This window comes from Chinchilla lanigera, unplaced genomic scaffold (genome assembly GCF_000276665.1).
Source record: "Chinchilla lanigera isolate Chin_1 unplaced genomic scaffold, ChiLan1.0 scaffold00062, whole genome shotgun sequence".
NCBI classification, from domain to species: domain Eukaryota; kingdom Metazoa; phylum Chordata; class Mammalia; order Rodentia; family Chinchillidae; genus Chinchilla; species Chinchilla lanigera.
The window spans coordinates 12,621,278-12,636,679 of NW_004955463.1; the positions used below are offsets into that span (position 1 = coordinate 12,621,278).

The 15,402-nt window shown below is 37.2% G+C and overlaps 1 protein-coding gene across 1 annotated transcript in view; it reads left to right on the forward strand.

The window, feature by feature from the left end:
* Window positions 1-15,402, forward strand: part of LOC102010135 (potassium channel subfamily U member 1) — a 133,212-nt gene that overhangs the window by 62,410 nt on the left and 55,400 nt on the right. The window contains exon 19 of the mRNA XM_005398473.2: window positions 14,448-14,562. Coding sequence (XP_005398530.1) covers window positions 14,448-14,562 — 115 coding nt within the window. The remainder of the gene's footprint in view (window positions 1-14,447; window positions 14,563-15,402) is intronic.

The following is a 15,402-nucleotide window of genomic DNA, read 5'->3' on the forward strand; positions in this document are numbered from 1 at the left end:
ATTGTGAATGCTATTGCTATTTTAGGTTTATTTTCAGATGGTTCACTATTAGTCATAGACAGACACTGATTTTTGTGTGCCAGTCTTTTTGGTGGAACTGAAGATTTAACCCAGGACCTTTCTACTGAGCTATATCTCCAGCCCTTTTTGCTTTTTGATTTTGAGATAGGGTCTTGCCATGTCAGGAACTTGCCCAGGCTGGGCTCAAATTTGCTACCTCTGGCTGTAGATAGATCTTCCTACTTTGATTTTATATTCTGAAAACTTGCAAAAGTATTTATTAGTTCTAATTCTTTTTTGATTGCCTTCCATTTAATTTCTTTTCCAATTGCTCTGGCAGAACCTCCAGAACAATGTTGAGTAGAGCTGATGAGTGGTTACATCCATGTGTTATTCCTGGCCTTGAGGAGAGAGCACTCGATCGTGCATCTGCAGCTATAATGTTAGCTGTGGGTTTTTACAGATGTCTTTTATCTGGTTGAGGAAGTTCTCTATTCCTACGCTGTCAAAGTGGGTTTTTTTCTCTCTCATAAAGATTTTTGTCCCTTTTTTTTTTTTTACTTGAGATAATGCCATTTTTTATTTTGTTGATACAGTGTTATATTAATTGATTTTCAGATGTGAAATCAACCTTGCATTTCTAAAATAATCTCCAGGCCATACGGTAAAGCCACTTTCATACATGGCTGGATTTGGTTTGGTAGTATTCTATTGAGGAATCTTGTATCTACATTCAGCAGAGATATTGGTTTGTACTTTCTTTTCTTGTGATGTCATTGTTTTGGCCCTCAGAGTTAAAATGGCCTAAACGATGAGCTAGGAAGGATTCCTTCCTTTTTTATTTTTTGCAAGAATTTGTGAAGGCTTAGTGTTAATTTTTCCCTAAACATCAATTAGAATTTTAGAAGTCAAGCAGTCTGAGCCTAACTCTACTTTTTTATTTTGAAAATTTAAAAAACTAACAAAAAAAAATGAAGACAAAATCAAGGCAACACAAAAACAACAAAAATGATACATGACCTCAAAACAAAATGATAAGAATTTACAGTGGTTGCTACATTACATACTATTGTCTTCAGCAAAGTTGCTCAGTTCACCAGACATAAGAATGTAAGTCTGATCAAGTAAAAAAAAAAAAAAAAAAAAAAAAAAAAAAAAAAAAAAAAAAAGATGCAAAGTTTCACCATACAAGATGGTAGGAGTTCAACTACTTTTTGATTATTAATTCAACATCTTTACTTGTTATAGGTTATTTGGATTTTCTAATTATGTTTGAAACAGTTGGGTAAATAACATTTATTCTATGTTATCATATGTGTCCAAAAGTTTGGTAAGCATATGTATTGCCTTATATTACTTTTTATTTTTACCAGATCTGTAATAATATTCCCTCTTTCATCTCTTGTTTAAGTGGTGTGAAGGATCCCTCCTTTTATACAGCTACTTTTGTTAAAATGTTAATTTTGTTTCCTCTTTTCAAAGGAACAGCTTTTGATTTAATTGATTACTCCCTACTGGTTTTCTGTTCATTAATTAATTTATCTCCACTCTAATTTCCATTGTGTCCTTCTTGGTCCTTGATTTGAGTTTCTTATATTTCCTTCTTCAGCGTTTGTTTTAAGGTGAAAGGTTAAGTAAAATCACTGATTTTAGATCTATCTTCTTTTGAAAAAGATAGTTATTTTGTCTATAAATTTTTCTTTACCTATTCGTGAGGGGTATGTCATAATTTGACATGCTGTATTTTTATTTGCATCTATACAAAACTGTTTCATGCTTTCTTTGTGATTTTTTTCTACCCATTGATTACTTATGCAAATATTGCCTTATTTCCAAGTGTTTGTGAATTTTCCTAATTTCTGCTGTTCTTTTTCCATTTCATTTGGTTTTGTTGTAGTTGTTTACTGAAGTTTGTTCTATGGTGAACACATGATCTGTCCTGGAGAACTTTCAGTACATACCTGAAAAGACTATGTATTTTTCGGTTGTTGGGTAGAGTGTCTTTAGAAGAGCATTGAGTCTAGTTTGTTGAAGCTTTTTGTTTTCCTTCTAATCTTTCTAGTTGTTCTATGTACCACTGAAAGTGGAATGCTGATACCTTCATATGTCTCCTTAGGAGATTTGTTCATTTCATTAGTCTTTGTTCTTAATACAAATTTTTGTCTGAAAGTCTATTTTGTATATATTTATTATAACCATAACAGCTCTCTTTTAGTTACCCTTTGAACTGAAAATCACCCTTTTCTTTCAGTCCTTCAATGTCTTTGTGTCTACTATGTGTAGCATATGGCTAGCTCATTTTTCTCTATTCTGACAATGCAGAGTTTAATCCATTCCCATTTATAATAATTACTGACAAGTAGTACTTTTCCTGTTATTTTTCTACTTGCTTTCGATGTCATCTTTTTTCTTAAATAATTTTTGTAAGTTTTGTGTTAAATAACTTTTTATAGTACTTTTTCATTTCTTGACATTTCTTGGAGTAGATTGTTTTTAGTTTTCTTCCTGGTAATGCAGTACAATTTGCCATTAACATCAAGCTATAACAATATAGCTTGAATTAATGCAAATTGATTTCAATAATATACAAAAATGTTGTTCTTGTATAGCTCTATTTCCCCTGAATACTGCTATTGTCACAAATTCTATCTATCTATCATCTATCTTCATCAGTACTGATTTATAATTATTGCTTTATACATTGTTTTTCAAATAAAAGAGAAAAAGGACTTATAAACTATATATTTACCTGTGTAAATATTCCTTTACCGCTGTTCTTCATTTTAGATTAGAAAAGCCCTTAGGTTTGAGATACTATCTGATGTCCTTTCATTTCCACATCAGGATCTCCCATTAATATGCCTTGTAGCACTTTTCTTCCAGCAACAAACTAAGTTTTTATTGATTTTAAGATGTCTGCATTTGTCCCTTATCTTAGCCCTTCATCTTATCTTACAATGAGAATCATGCTGCTTAAATTTACACTATTCCCACACTATTATTTACACTATTCCTCATTGGTGGACTTAGAAAACAATGCCTCATAGGTTTGGTACTAGAGGACCTGGGCAGAATGAGAGTCCCTTCAAATGCTCAGTTAAAACCAGTCATTCTTTGATTCATCTGTTGGTTCCTTGCATGAATGTACATGAACAGCTCTTTTCTTTCAACTTTATTTAGAATTACCTAATGCTGAAAATCTCTCTCCAGGGAGTATTACCAACTATTTCAACATCACAGGCCCCTGAGCAATGGCTGATAGGCTAAATAGAGGCCTCTGAAGATATCTTGTTATCTGTGAATGTCATCATATATGGCAATAGGACATTTTTAGATGTGTTTATATTAAGGATGTTCAGATGGAGAAATACCTTGAATTATCCAGGTGGGACCTAGCTGTACTAACAAGGGTCCTTATAATACAAAGGCAGAGGGAGATTTAACTACACTCAGAAAAGAAAAGGGCCTTGTGATGGGGGCCCAAGGAAACAGATTCAGAGAGAGAAAATATCACATTGCTGTTTCTAAACATAGAAAAAGGGGCCACTTAGCCGAGGAATATAAGGAGCCTGTAGAAGCTACAAAAGGCAAAGAAGTGGATTCTGCCCTAGATCTTCAAGAGGGAAAGTAACTCCCCCAACTCTTTCATCTTACTTCAGTGAAAACATTCAGATTTCTGACATCCAGAACCAAGAAAGAATAAATATCTGTTGTTTTCAATACTCAAGCTTACAGTGATCTGTTATAGCAACCATGGGGAAATAATACAAGTGGATTAGTGGTTTTTCATTAAATTTGGAAGAACTTGCATCATTTATTGAAATGTTTCCTTCTTGCTTATCTGTCTTCTTACTGATCTTTCAGCCATATGTACAGGGTGCATTAAATGATACTGCACAGGGGCTGGGGATTTAGCTCAGGGGCAAAGCGCCTGCCTGGCAAGTGCAAGGTCATGAGTTTGGTTCCTGGTACCGGAGAAAAACCAAAAAAAACCAAAAAACAACAACAACAACAAAAAAAGATACTGCACATTTTTATGAAACTCTGTGTATTTTTCTTAACACTTTTTTTCTGCTTTTAAATTGTATGATCTCTCTCTTTCTCTCTGTCTCTCTCTGTCTCTCTCTGCCTCCACCACTGTTTCATTCTCTTAGAAGTTCAAATCTACTGTTTAACCCTGCATTACCTTATAATTGCTGCTATATAACAAATTATCTCCTTTAGTGGCTTAAAAAATGCATACTTATCATCTGACATCTGTATTAGATACCACTGGGCAGGGGTCAGCAGAGATCTGTTTCTTTCTGGAAGACATGAGAGGAAATCCACTTTCTCATTCTCTGTGGCTTGTAGGGGCTGCCTACATTTCTTGGCTCATGGACCCTTCTACCCTGACACCAACAATGACCAATGAAACATTTTCATATATCATCACTCTTACATTGCTTCCATCCTCACATCATGTCTGATTCTGACTTTTGCCTCCTGCTCTACATTGAAAGGACTAATGTGATTAGAGGGGACAACCTAGACAATGTAGGAAAATCTCTTTATCTTATTTGTGGATTGATAAGAAGTTTTAGTTCCATCTGCAACCTTACATCCTCCTTTTCACATAACAACATACTTGCAAGTCTTCAGGTGTAGAACATAGACATCATTTACTGGCAGGGCTAGGAGGGCATTTTTCTGCCGACCACATGCTTCTTGATTCAATTCCTAAGGCTATCATAGAAAATTATTAAAAATGAGGGGTTCAAAAGAACAAGAAATTATTCTCTCCCAGTTCTGGAGGACAGAATCCAAAATCAGGATGCTAACTGTGCCACTCTTCTGAAGGTTGTAGGGACATGTCCTTCCTAACTCTGTTCAGCCTCTGGTGTTTCCTGATGATCTTTGGGTGGATCAGCATGTTATAACTCCAATCTCTCCTCCTGAGTCTGCTCTATGTCTATATGTTTTCCTCTTCTAATAAGGACACCGCTCGTTGGAATTCATCCAAAATGCTTTCATCTGGAGATCCTTAGCTAAATTACACCTACAAGGACAGTATTTTCATAGACCAAATAAAACACCATGAACCTGATAGTCTGAACAATATAAATTTATTTTCTCACAGTTCTGGAGTTGAGGAAGTGATGATCAAGATGGCAGTGACTTTGGTTCCTGTGAAAGCCCTGTCATGTGACCCCATGTAGGACAGAGAAACAGAAAATGTGTGTGTTGGACTCTCTCCCTCTTCCTAAGAGAACACTAATCCTATCAGATTCAAGTTCAACCTTAATTATTTCTGTAATGCTCTATCTCCAAACAAGTCACATTACAGATAAGAGCTTCAAAATATGGTTTTGAGGTATGGGTGGAACACGTACGTTTCAGCCCATAATAATCACATTCTTAGATTCTGGATAGACATAAATTTTGTGAGATATTGTGCAATCTATCTACTTCTCTAGTAGATAGTAGACTTCAGTTAGTGTATTTTCAATAACAGAATTTCCATTTGGTCTTTACTTATTGATAGTACCACTTAGAAGAAGCATTGTCTTTCTTTACTTCTTCAATCATGGTTATCTTTAGTTCCTTGGAGATGCTTGGAATACACTTGTCTGCAAAGTCTAACATCTAGACTCCTGCCTGTGCAGTTTCTTTTGGGGTCATACTTTCCTATTTCTTTGCATGTCTCATACATTTTGTGATTTAAAACTGGATATTTCAGATAAATAATGTTTTGCAGCAGCTCTGGAGGCCAGGGCTTGTTATCGTTGCCTGTTTGATGAGCTGGTTAGTGGTTCAGCTGAACTATTTCATCAATATCTATTTTCCTGCAGTGTGAAGGCTATGATGTCAGTCAACAGAGAGTGAAGCTTTAAACTGCATAGGTTACCAATTGTTTTAGTGGCGTTCTTTATAACTGTCTCTTTCCTAACCTGTCCAGATTAGGCTCCACTAATTCGCTGCTGATTACTTTGTTAGTTTTGACTATGTTCTGATGGGTTCATGGTTCCACACCAGCATCACCTAGAATTTGGGCCCTTTGCAGGAGTAGCTTTTATGACCCATCTTTAAACTTTGTTCAGACCCTGAGACAGGACTTATTAGCTGTCTCTTCTCTTGGTTTGGCGTGGCAAACTCTGGCCTAGGTTTTTCATTGTTGCACTCCTGGAGCTAGCAGTCCCCAAGTAATTGTTTAGCACCAAAATCACCAGTGCTGTCAAGAGCATCCTTGGACTTGAACTTCTCCACAATGAGCTCCAGGTAAAGTCGAATCTCTTGGATAACGTCTCAGAATTCCTTGTTCTTATGGCCTGCCTCAGCTGCTGGGCACAACCTTTGAGCCACTGCTGCAGAGCAGGAGGAGGATTTGAGAAGGAGAACTCATCCTTGGAAGTGGCACACTTGTGCAACTGAGACATTGACAGAGGTGTCTCCTCTGGCTTTTTTTGCCTCTCTGCTGTGGGACTTCAGCAATGACCTGGGATGATGGGTATCTCTGCCTCTACTTGCACCAGGAGGCCAAGATAGAGCCTCACTGTGGCCCACAGCTGTTCTCACCTTGAGTTTAGGCCCCTGCCCAGTCTTTCACAACGCCAATCATAGCCCTCCCTGAGGGTTGCAGGGAGAAGGTCCTTGTGCTTTGGAGCACACATGTGCAGTATACAACTTCTGTTGGCTTTGGGGAAAAAGATATGGTTAGGCACTTGTTGCTCTAAGATTTGCAATAGTTTCTCAAGTCAGTGTTTATTCACTTGCCAAATGTCTACAGGATGATTTAAATATCTGTGTGTATTTGAAAAATTTTTATTAGTTTTGACTGTTTCACTAAGGAGCAGGTTCATGAGATTCTCATGCTACTGTTCTACACACAGAATTAAAGGTTCTCTCTCATTCTATTTGCTGCAGCTATGATAAAATACACAAGGCTGGGTATCTTATAAAGACAAGAGGTTTGTTTAGTTTACAGTTTCAGAGTGTGAAAACCCAAATCAGGCAGCCCTATCTGAGGATGAAGGACTCATGGAAGGTGGCCTCAGAACAGTGAGAACACTGTGGATGCACCTCATAGTGACACTAGAAGCCTGAGAGATTCAGGGCAAGACTTGCTTGTCTTAGGACAACCCATTCTCATGGAAACTTCTCAGGGTCTTGTGATAACTACATTGATCTCTCCCACAGGTAATGCCTCACAGTGCTCTAGTTACCTTTCAGGGGACCACACCTCTTACAAGTCCTCTGAGGTTGATGTTGCTGTACACTGTTACCCAGTTAAAGTTGGAGCCCTTCGCAGGAATGGCATTTAAGATCATTTGGGTTTGAGTTAAGAACCACGTTTCCAGCACATGAGTCTTTGGTAGACACACAAACCACATGAAAACCATAGCACCTATTTTTATTTTCTCTATTTTTTCAGTTTCGTCTAAAAATCTAACAGAATTTCAGGCACACCAAGAAACTGCTGCTAATATCCTTAAATCACTATTATCTATTGTTTTTCTCAACCAAATGCTTGAGTCTAAAAAGTATTTTTTTTCTTAAATTAATTTTAAGACCCTACTTTGGAAATTAAAGTTAAACATTAACTTTTCTTGCATCATATAAAAATGTGATTTTTTCTTGTTGAGCACAGTGGCACAACCCCGTAATCCCAGCCTTTTGGGAGGCTGAGGTAGGAGAATTGCAAGTTTCAGCCCAGCTTAGGCAACTTAGTGACTTTGGAAGACCCTGTATCAAAAATAAGAATAATAAAAAGGCTGGGGGTGTTGCTCGGTGCAAAGGCCCTGGTTCAATCTCTAGTGCTCCAAAAGGAGAAAAGGTGAATTTTTCTTGAGGAAATTGATTAGCTAAATAGGAGGAAATTCCAACTGGAAGGAAATATCAGTAAGGAACAACAATATAATAGGCAGCACTTGTCATTGTGTCATAAGGAAATGTAGCATGGTTTCATTTGCAAACTAGAGTTTTTGCAAATAAATTATGATACACAGACATGGATGCACTGCCATCTGTCATTGTGTAAAACAAAAATTCCTTATGAAATGAATACTCATCCCCTTTTTGCCATACTGCTGTAAACAAACAGTTTAAAGCAGAAGGTTCCTCAAACATAAAGATAGAATGATTTTTCTATAAAAGGAAGCTCTGCCTTCATATTTGTAAATATGCCAACTTTTGCCAACTTCTATGACATGTATTTTATAGTATCCAGGGAATAAATTAGTAGGAATTTTGTAATCTAACTTCTTGGCTTCGTTGTAGTCACCATATTCCTTAGAATCTTTCATTCTTTTCATGATAGAATCATTTCTTCCTGTCACGTGCTGATCCTGTCACTAGTACCAAGCCTCCCATGCCGCCCAGAGACAATCTGGTTCTTACATAGCAGGTCAACTATCAACTAGTGTTGACTTCGACTTGCCAGGCGATGGCAGCAGAGTACCGTGAAATGATCAAGGCCCTGCGATATAGTGTGGAATGGTGCATGAATTTAAATCTGGAAAGCGGATTCTAGCCTTAAGGTGCCAAAAAGTATGTCATTTCAGAAACAGGCCACGGGTCCTATGTGTTTAAAAGTCATCATCGAATTCGGCAATCATAGCAACTCACTTTCAAACGGTACTGAAGAACTTTCCAATGAATGACAAAAAAACTTGTTGAGTTTGGATGACAAATTTCAGATGGATTATTTCATGGTTTCAGAAGGAGGTGAAGGGGGCTGGGCATTTAGTTCAGCGGCACAGAGCCTGCCTGGCAAGCGCAAGGTTGTGAGTTTGATTCCCAGTGCCGGAAAAGAAAAAAAACAGAAGCAATGAAGGCTATCCTCAGTCTGCTCCCTTCAAATAATTATCTCTTTATTGAGCTCATTAGATTTTCTTGTCCTTGCCAATTTCTCTTTCCTTAATATACTCGGTGAGAATTCAGAGAACTTGAATTATGACCACAGCCATTCCACTGGTTAGCTGTGGTTTAAGAAAGATGTATTATCTTTTGGGGTCTCAGTGTAATCATCTCAAAAAATACAGAAGTCCTTATTCTCTCTACAGCCCTTTCTAATTGTTATGTTCTTGGCTTTTAGTATCTCTTTTTTTGATTACTTCCAGTTGTCTAAACTAGAACCACACTAATAGTGTTCCATTTAAATTAATAATATAATATTATAGATATGTAGCATGGATTCTGAATTGGCCAATTCTTAGCTGTGTAACTTTAATTACTTAAATTCTGAGTGTGCTTCATATTTCTTTGAAGTGCCCACAATATTACATATCTTAGAGGGCTAGATGTAAATATTAATACATAAGGAACATGCGACTTGATTATCAAAAATAAAATACAGATAAACTTGAAATGGGAGAAAAAGATACTCCTGGCAGATTATGCTTAGTTCTACCCATCCCCTAATGTATTTTAGGTTCAGAGCATGAACACCATTAGACTAGTCTTCAGGGTAGCAGGAGTAATCGTTTTTCGGCCCTTTTGCTTAATGAAATTAGATAAGTTATTGGGCAGGCACTTTCACAGCCCCAACTGGGTATTCATGGCCTGCTATTTCAAGATTTTAAAATGTTGGTCCTCAACCATTGTGGAGAGGAATCTTTATAAGTGATGGGGGAGAGAGAAGAGGCGATTTAGAAATGACCCTTAGGAAAGGTATATCCAAATTCTTCCAATTTTCATTCCCTGAGAACTGTTTTAGAGTCCTTATTAAAATGCTAATATTCTGTTGGGAAGGAGTCACACCTAAAGGAAAGCAGAATTACAAAAAGGAAATTGAAGAGACAATGTGAAAGAAATTAGGAAAAGAAAAAAAAATTGATAAGAAGTGGTTTGACAGACAGCTAAACTGCTGGATCTATTTATGGATTTATCTTACTTCACCAGTTTTTTTTTTTTAGGTTTTTGATTTGCTTTTTTACATAAATATGTAAGACTAAAAATTAACCTTTTTAGATCACCTAGCCCTTGTCCCCTAGGAAGGAGAATGCCAAACCCAGAACTAATTACCTTGATGAATCCACCAGCTCTGTGTCTCAGCTTGGCTCACCTGAGCAGCCACAACCCTCCTGTTAGGTTGGAGCCAGTGTAGACATCACCACACAATTCCTACTGTTCTGTAAAGCAGGAAGCAGGGATTACAATTCCGCTGAAGTCCAATGAAAAGGGAAGCAACTTGGTAACAAGTCCACAAAGACTATAGTTAAATTTCTGTACTCTTATGTGTGTGACAGTTACAGAGTATGCCTCCAATAGTACAGTTGTGTCCTTATCCTGATGATCACAAAAGCTTCCCACTTGATTTCCCTAGCTCTGGTCTATTATAGTGCCGACCCCTGCCAGTTTCCATCATATTCTGATCATAGATGGATACATGCACACATATTAGGGACATTCACAAATTATGGTGGAAGTTTAAATTGAAGATAATTACAGTAAAAGACACATTGCTATTAATCTCCCTCAGAGTACGCCCCTTTGCTTCCACCATTCTTGCTCCATCATTTTTCCCACTTTCTGAGGCCATTTTGAAAATATTCTTAATGTCTGTATTGGAGCTGTTGCGGCTGCCTCAGTGTCCTGAATCAATTCAAAACAATTATCTTTCATGGTCATCTTGATATTAGGGAAGAGCCAGAAGTCTCCTGGTGCCTGTGAATAAAGTAGATGAGGGCGCACTGTCATGTTTTTAACAAGCCCATTTTTATTGGATGAAAGCAGCAGCATGCACTATATACTTTACCATGCCTGAAAAGATACAAAAAAGAATTTCCAAAATTGCTTCAAAAGTGGAAAGAATGATGGGATAAGAGTGTTTCAAGTAAGAAGAGGTGTTTTGAGGGGGATTAATAGTAATGTGATTTTTAATGTAATAATTTTGTTTTATTTGAGTCACCATGTTTTTTGATCAGCACGTGTGTGTGTGTGTGTGTGTGTGTGTGTGTGTGTGTGTAAGTAGGCAGGTGTATACTTCCCCTACTTTTGGGCTTAGGTTATAGTACTGGTGCTTCTTAAGCTCCTAAAGTTACTGGCTTTTATTCAGATTACATGATGTCACTTTTAGATGTATCATACTGATTGGAAAATTACTAAATTTTGTAAATAATTGTAGTGACTTAACTATTTAGCAAATTGGAACAGATTCAGAATTAGTTAAGAAAAATATGCATTGTTTTCATTCATTTGAAGTGATAAGGTTTCTTGAGGGAGATAGAAAAAGGTGGAATTATTTCTCTCCATATGGAAATCATATCTGAGGCATGTCTTTCTATGGAGTCCTATCACATATGCCACAGGAGGAAATGTTTTCTGTTGCTTCTTTAAAAAAATCATTTCTTAGGGACTGGGGATTTAGCTCAGCGGCACAGCACCTGCCTGGCAAGCTCAAGGTCATGAGTTAGCTTCCTGGTAGCAGGAAAAAACAACAACAACAAAAATTCATTTCTTAAAAATAAAAGATACTCACTGGGCATAGTGGCGCATGCCTGTAATCCCAGCACTTGAGAAGCTGAGGCAGGAGGATTGTGAGTTCGAGACCAACCTGGGCTACAAAGTGAGCCAAGGCCAGCCTGAACTGCGTAGTGAGACCCAGTCTCAAAAAGACAAAAAATAAATAAATAAATAAAAGATACTCAAAATGCTGACCATGTACAAAAGGACTTTTATTTCTTTTATGTATTCACAGTTCTCAGACATATGCTCTTTTCGATGTCTAATGCTTTATTCAGAAATCTTCTTTAGAAGCTCCATTGTGAAGTTATAGTAAGCTCAGGCAAGATATTACCAGTCTACCTAAGGTGTTAAGCAGAAGTCCTTTCCAAATTTTCTGACTTAAAATATGAGAAAACAGTTACTTGCACACTATCAGCTACAGATAAATGACAGACAGATTTGAAAGACAATAAAATCTGAGGCAACTCAGATGCCTATCTACCATCGTAAAGAAGGAATTTTGTCATCCTGCTTATTCTTTACTTTTTCCCTCAAGTGTTTGAAGCAATATTGAAATTGAGGGTAAGGTAACAATGCTCCAATAACAAAAACAATACAAAAACTATAAAAACTATGCAGAATTTCAAAACAAGATGATAGGAAATCATCAACAGTTGTTGTATCACTTATTGTTACCTTCAAAGTAATTGTTCAGATTACCAGCTATAGATATGCAAGACTGATGAAACAATTAAACAATAACTGTTCCTTTCAATAAACCAACAGAAATTAGTAGTACAGTTATCTTAGCTATCTTGTGTGTGTGTGTATATATATATATTTCCTTTCCTTCTTTCTTTTCTCCTTTCCCTTATCTGAGTTGTTCTTTCCTATTTAGCAGTTTCTTTCCCTTTCATAATACCTAGTGTACCTCTCAGTTTTATTTACTCTTTCAGGTTCTTACACTAGGGAGACAATCTGGTGTTCACATATGCAGGTCTGATTTATTTCACTTATGAGTGTGGTTTCTAGTTGTCACAACTTCTATATCTGCCCTATTGTGCAGCCCACAAACCCTGTTATACTTCCTTTTGAGAATCAGCAGAATGATCAATTCAGGGTTGAAAGGAGTGGAAAGAGCTCATCTGAGCCAGTGCAGCGTTGACCTGCAGTCCGTCAGCACCTCACTAGAAACCTTACCAATCTCCACCAAGTCTGCACACATTTCTATGTTAGGTAAGCTACCAAAGTTACAAAAATTATTAATGTATTTTCAGAGGAGTGTCTAAGAATGACCCAGGGAAAATTCAAAGTGTTAGTGAAAAACTGAAAGATTTACAGTAGCCCTCACCTTGTCCATTCACCCCCCCCACACACACACACACACACTCACAAGTTCTTCTAATAGCTGGCACACACTGTTGGCTGGAGAGTTAGGCTTTGAAAACAGTACAGCTTCCAGCAATTCTATTGTTCCAAGGCCAGTGTGGGCATGATGTCTTTTCCATTCCAGAACTCAGTTTCTAGCCCTTGTTCTAAACTGGCCAGCCTTAAAGACTGAGAGTTGTTAATACTACTAATGTTCTGTCAGGTTTCTCTTCAGATCTCACCTTCCTAACCCACTTCTCCCAGGACAAAAAGTAATTAGCAAATAAGGAAACATCAGTCAACCTGAAACCCCCTGCCTCCATCTGAAAGTGAAGATTCTGAGGATTACAGGTAGGGAGCAATCTCACCTGAGTGATGCAATCATTACCACTTGAGCCAAAAATCACTCATCCAAAGGATGTTCTTTTTCTTCCAGAACTATGTTGAGATTTTTGATGGATTAGAATGGTTCAAAAGAGAATTACATCAAAAGAATTGTGATATCAAGGTGTCTCTGTGGCTCTTCCTGTCAGCCATTGTTCAAAATGAGGTGTTACAGGGGTTTAAAAGTTTATCCTGTAGGAACTCCCCATACTGACTAGTGTAAGTATAGAAACGGTGGTTAAAACCAGTGGGAAAGGTTTTATCTTCTTTATCCACTTGGATGAGCAGAGGCAGAGGAGTAGAGGCGATGCCAATCTGACTTTGTTCCCCTCCTTGATAACTTCTGCTCAGACCATCTCTCCACCTCTGATCATTTGCCTATCAGGTTGTAGCAAGCAGGCAATGCAGCTCTTTAAAGAGTGAATGACAAACATTAAAATTCCAAAACATTTTTCACCATGTGATTTTTTTTATCACAGTATCAAATGCCAATTCTTACTGACTGACATTGGTTTCCCAAGCCACAATGTTGTAAAAGTATTCTTGGGTTGAATCAGAGTTTCAGGAAGTGAATGGAAAATTGAACATCAGTATATGCATGCAGAAGGGAGTAACTGCTTACTTGTAACTTTTTTTCCTTCTTAAAATAGTTTCATATTGCTCGTTCCATCCACAAATTTCAAACATTCTTCCATCTATCCTTATAATCACTCTTCAGAGTCATTATATTATCCCCATTTTGCAAATGATAAAATTATTTGCTTTTGTGTTATTTCAAGTTTTAGCAACATCTGTAAGGAAGAGATTGTTCAAAATTCACAGTAATGATAAAGAAATCCTTGCCGGAAAGTTAAAGTGTGAACTAGTGATGTCCCAGGAAAATGAGCAGCAAGCTGACCAGCATTTACAGAAGGGAGATGAGACTTGTGTAGTGCTGCTTCCTCAGTGTCTTGTGGGGGCTCCAGACCATGCTTGTCACAGGAGGGCTCCTCAGGTTCTGCCTCCTGAATAAGACAGAAGGGTGAGGGATTAGTGAGGTTCAGAGTGAACTCAATAGGTGTTTGTTTTTACATGCATGTGGATTTTAAGTCCTCACACTAGTCTTGTAGAAGGATATCAGAGTTTGTTGCACTGTTTACACTAATCAATAGCTAAAGATTCCCACTTCCTTTCTAGTCAAGAGATTGGAAATATCGAGCCAATAGGAGTGGTTCAAAGTTCCCTTGCGAAGAGATTCCATGCTTCTCACTAACGGTGCTGTGCTACTGCAGGGGCAGCAGTAACGGCAATGAAGAACAACAGAAAGGAATCATCTGGTACAGGAAAGCAGGATTCTTCTTCAAGCGAACATGAAAGCTCTTTAAGCTACTCAAGTTTTGCCATCAGGTAAGAGCTGCAGAGCAGCTTGAAACCCTATGGCTTTCTGCAAATCACTCAGCATTAAAAATCAAAACTGGTTTAGGGGAATGGAGGAAACAGAAGGAAGGGAAAAGCAAAGGGAAAAAAAGTATATATGTATATATATATATATATATACATATATACATATGATAGTTAAAATAGTTATGCTGTGAATTTCTCTCATTTCATTGAAAAGATAGGTTTGTGATAATATTGTTTGGATCATTAAATGCTGATATACTCTGAGTAACTAATTTAAAGACAAAAATATGCAATGTTTTAACCATTGTTACCCTCCTATCATATTGTTTTGGAATTTTGTTTTTTTGTTTTGGAGTTTTTTTCTTTTTCTTTAAAATAAAAATAAAAAAAACTAAAATTTTTTTTTTCACTTAAGCCAGAATATTGGGCTGGGGATTTAGCTCAGCAGCAAAGCGCCTAACTGGCAAGCGCAAGGTTGTGAGTTCGATGGCTGGTACTGGAAAAAAAAAACAAAACAAAACAAAAATAAACCAGAATATTTACTTCATAAGTTCCTACATAAAGCAATGGAAACTATTCCTCACCAAAATCAATTCCTCTCTACTCCCATACAATTAAGTTATGGAAATATAACTCTCCTCACTGGTCATCGTTCTGATCATCTGTACCCGTCATAACTAGAAGTTAAGTAACCCGAGTTTCTTTCAGCTCAGCTTCATGTACTCTAGAAATCAAGGTTAGGGCCAAGATTTAGCTATTCCCACATGACTTTTCTATCATTAATACATTCTTTATTTTCAATAGAGTGGTGTTGAGATTGTCTTGTTTTTGCATCTGAAAATT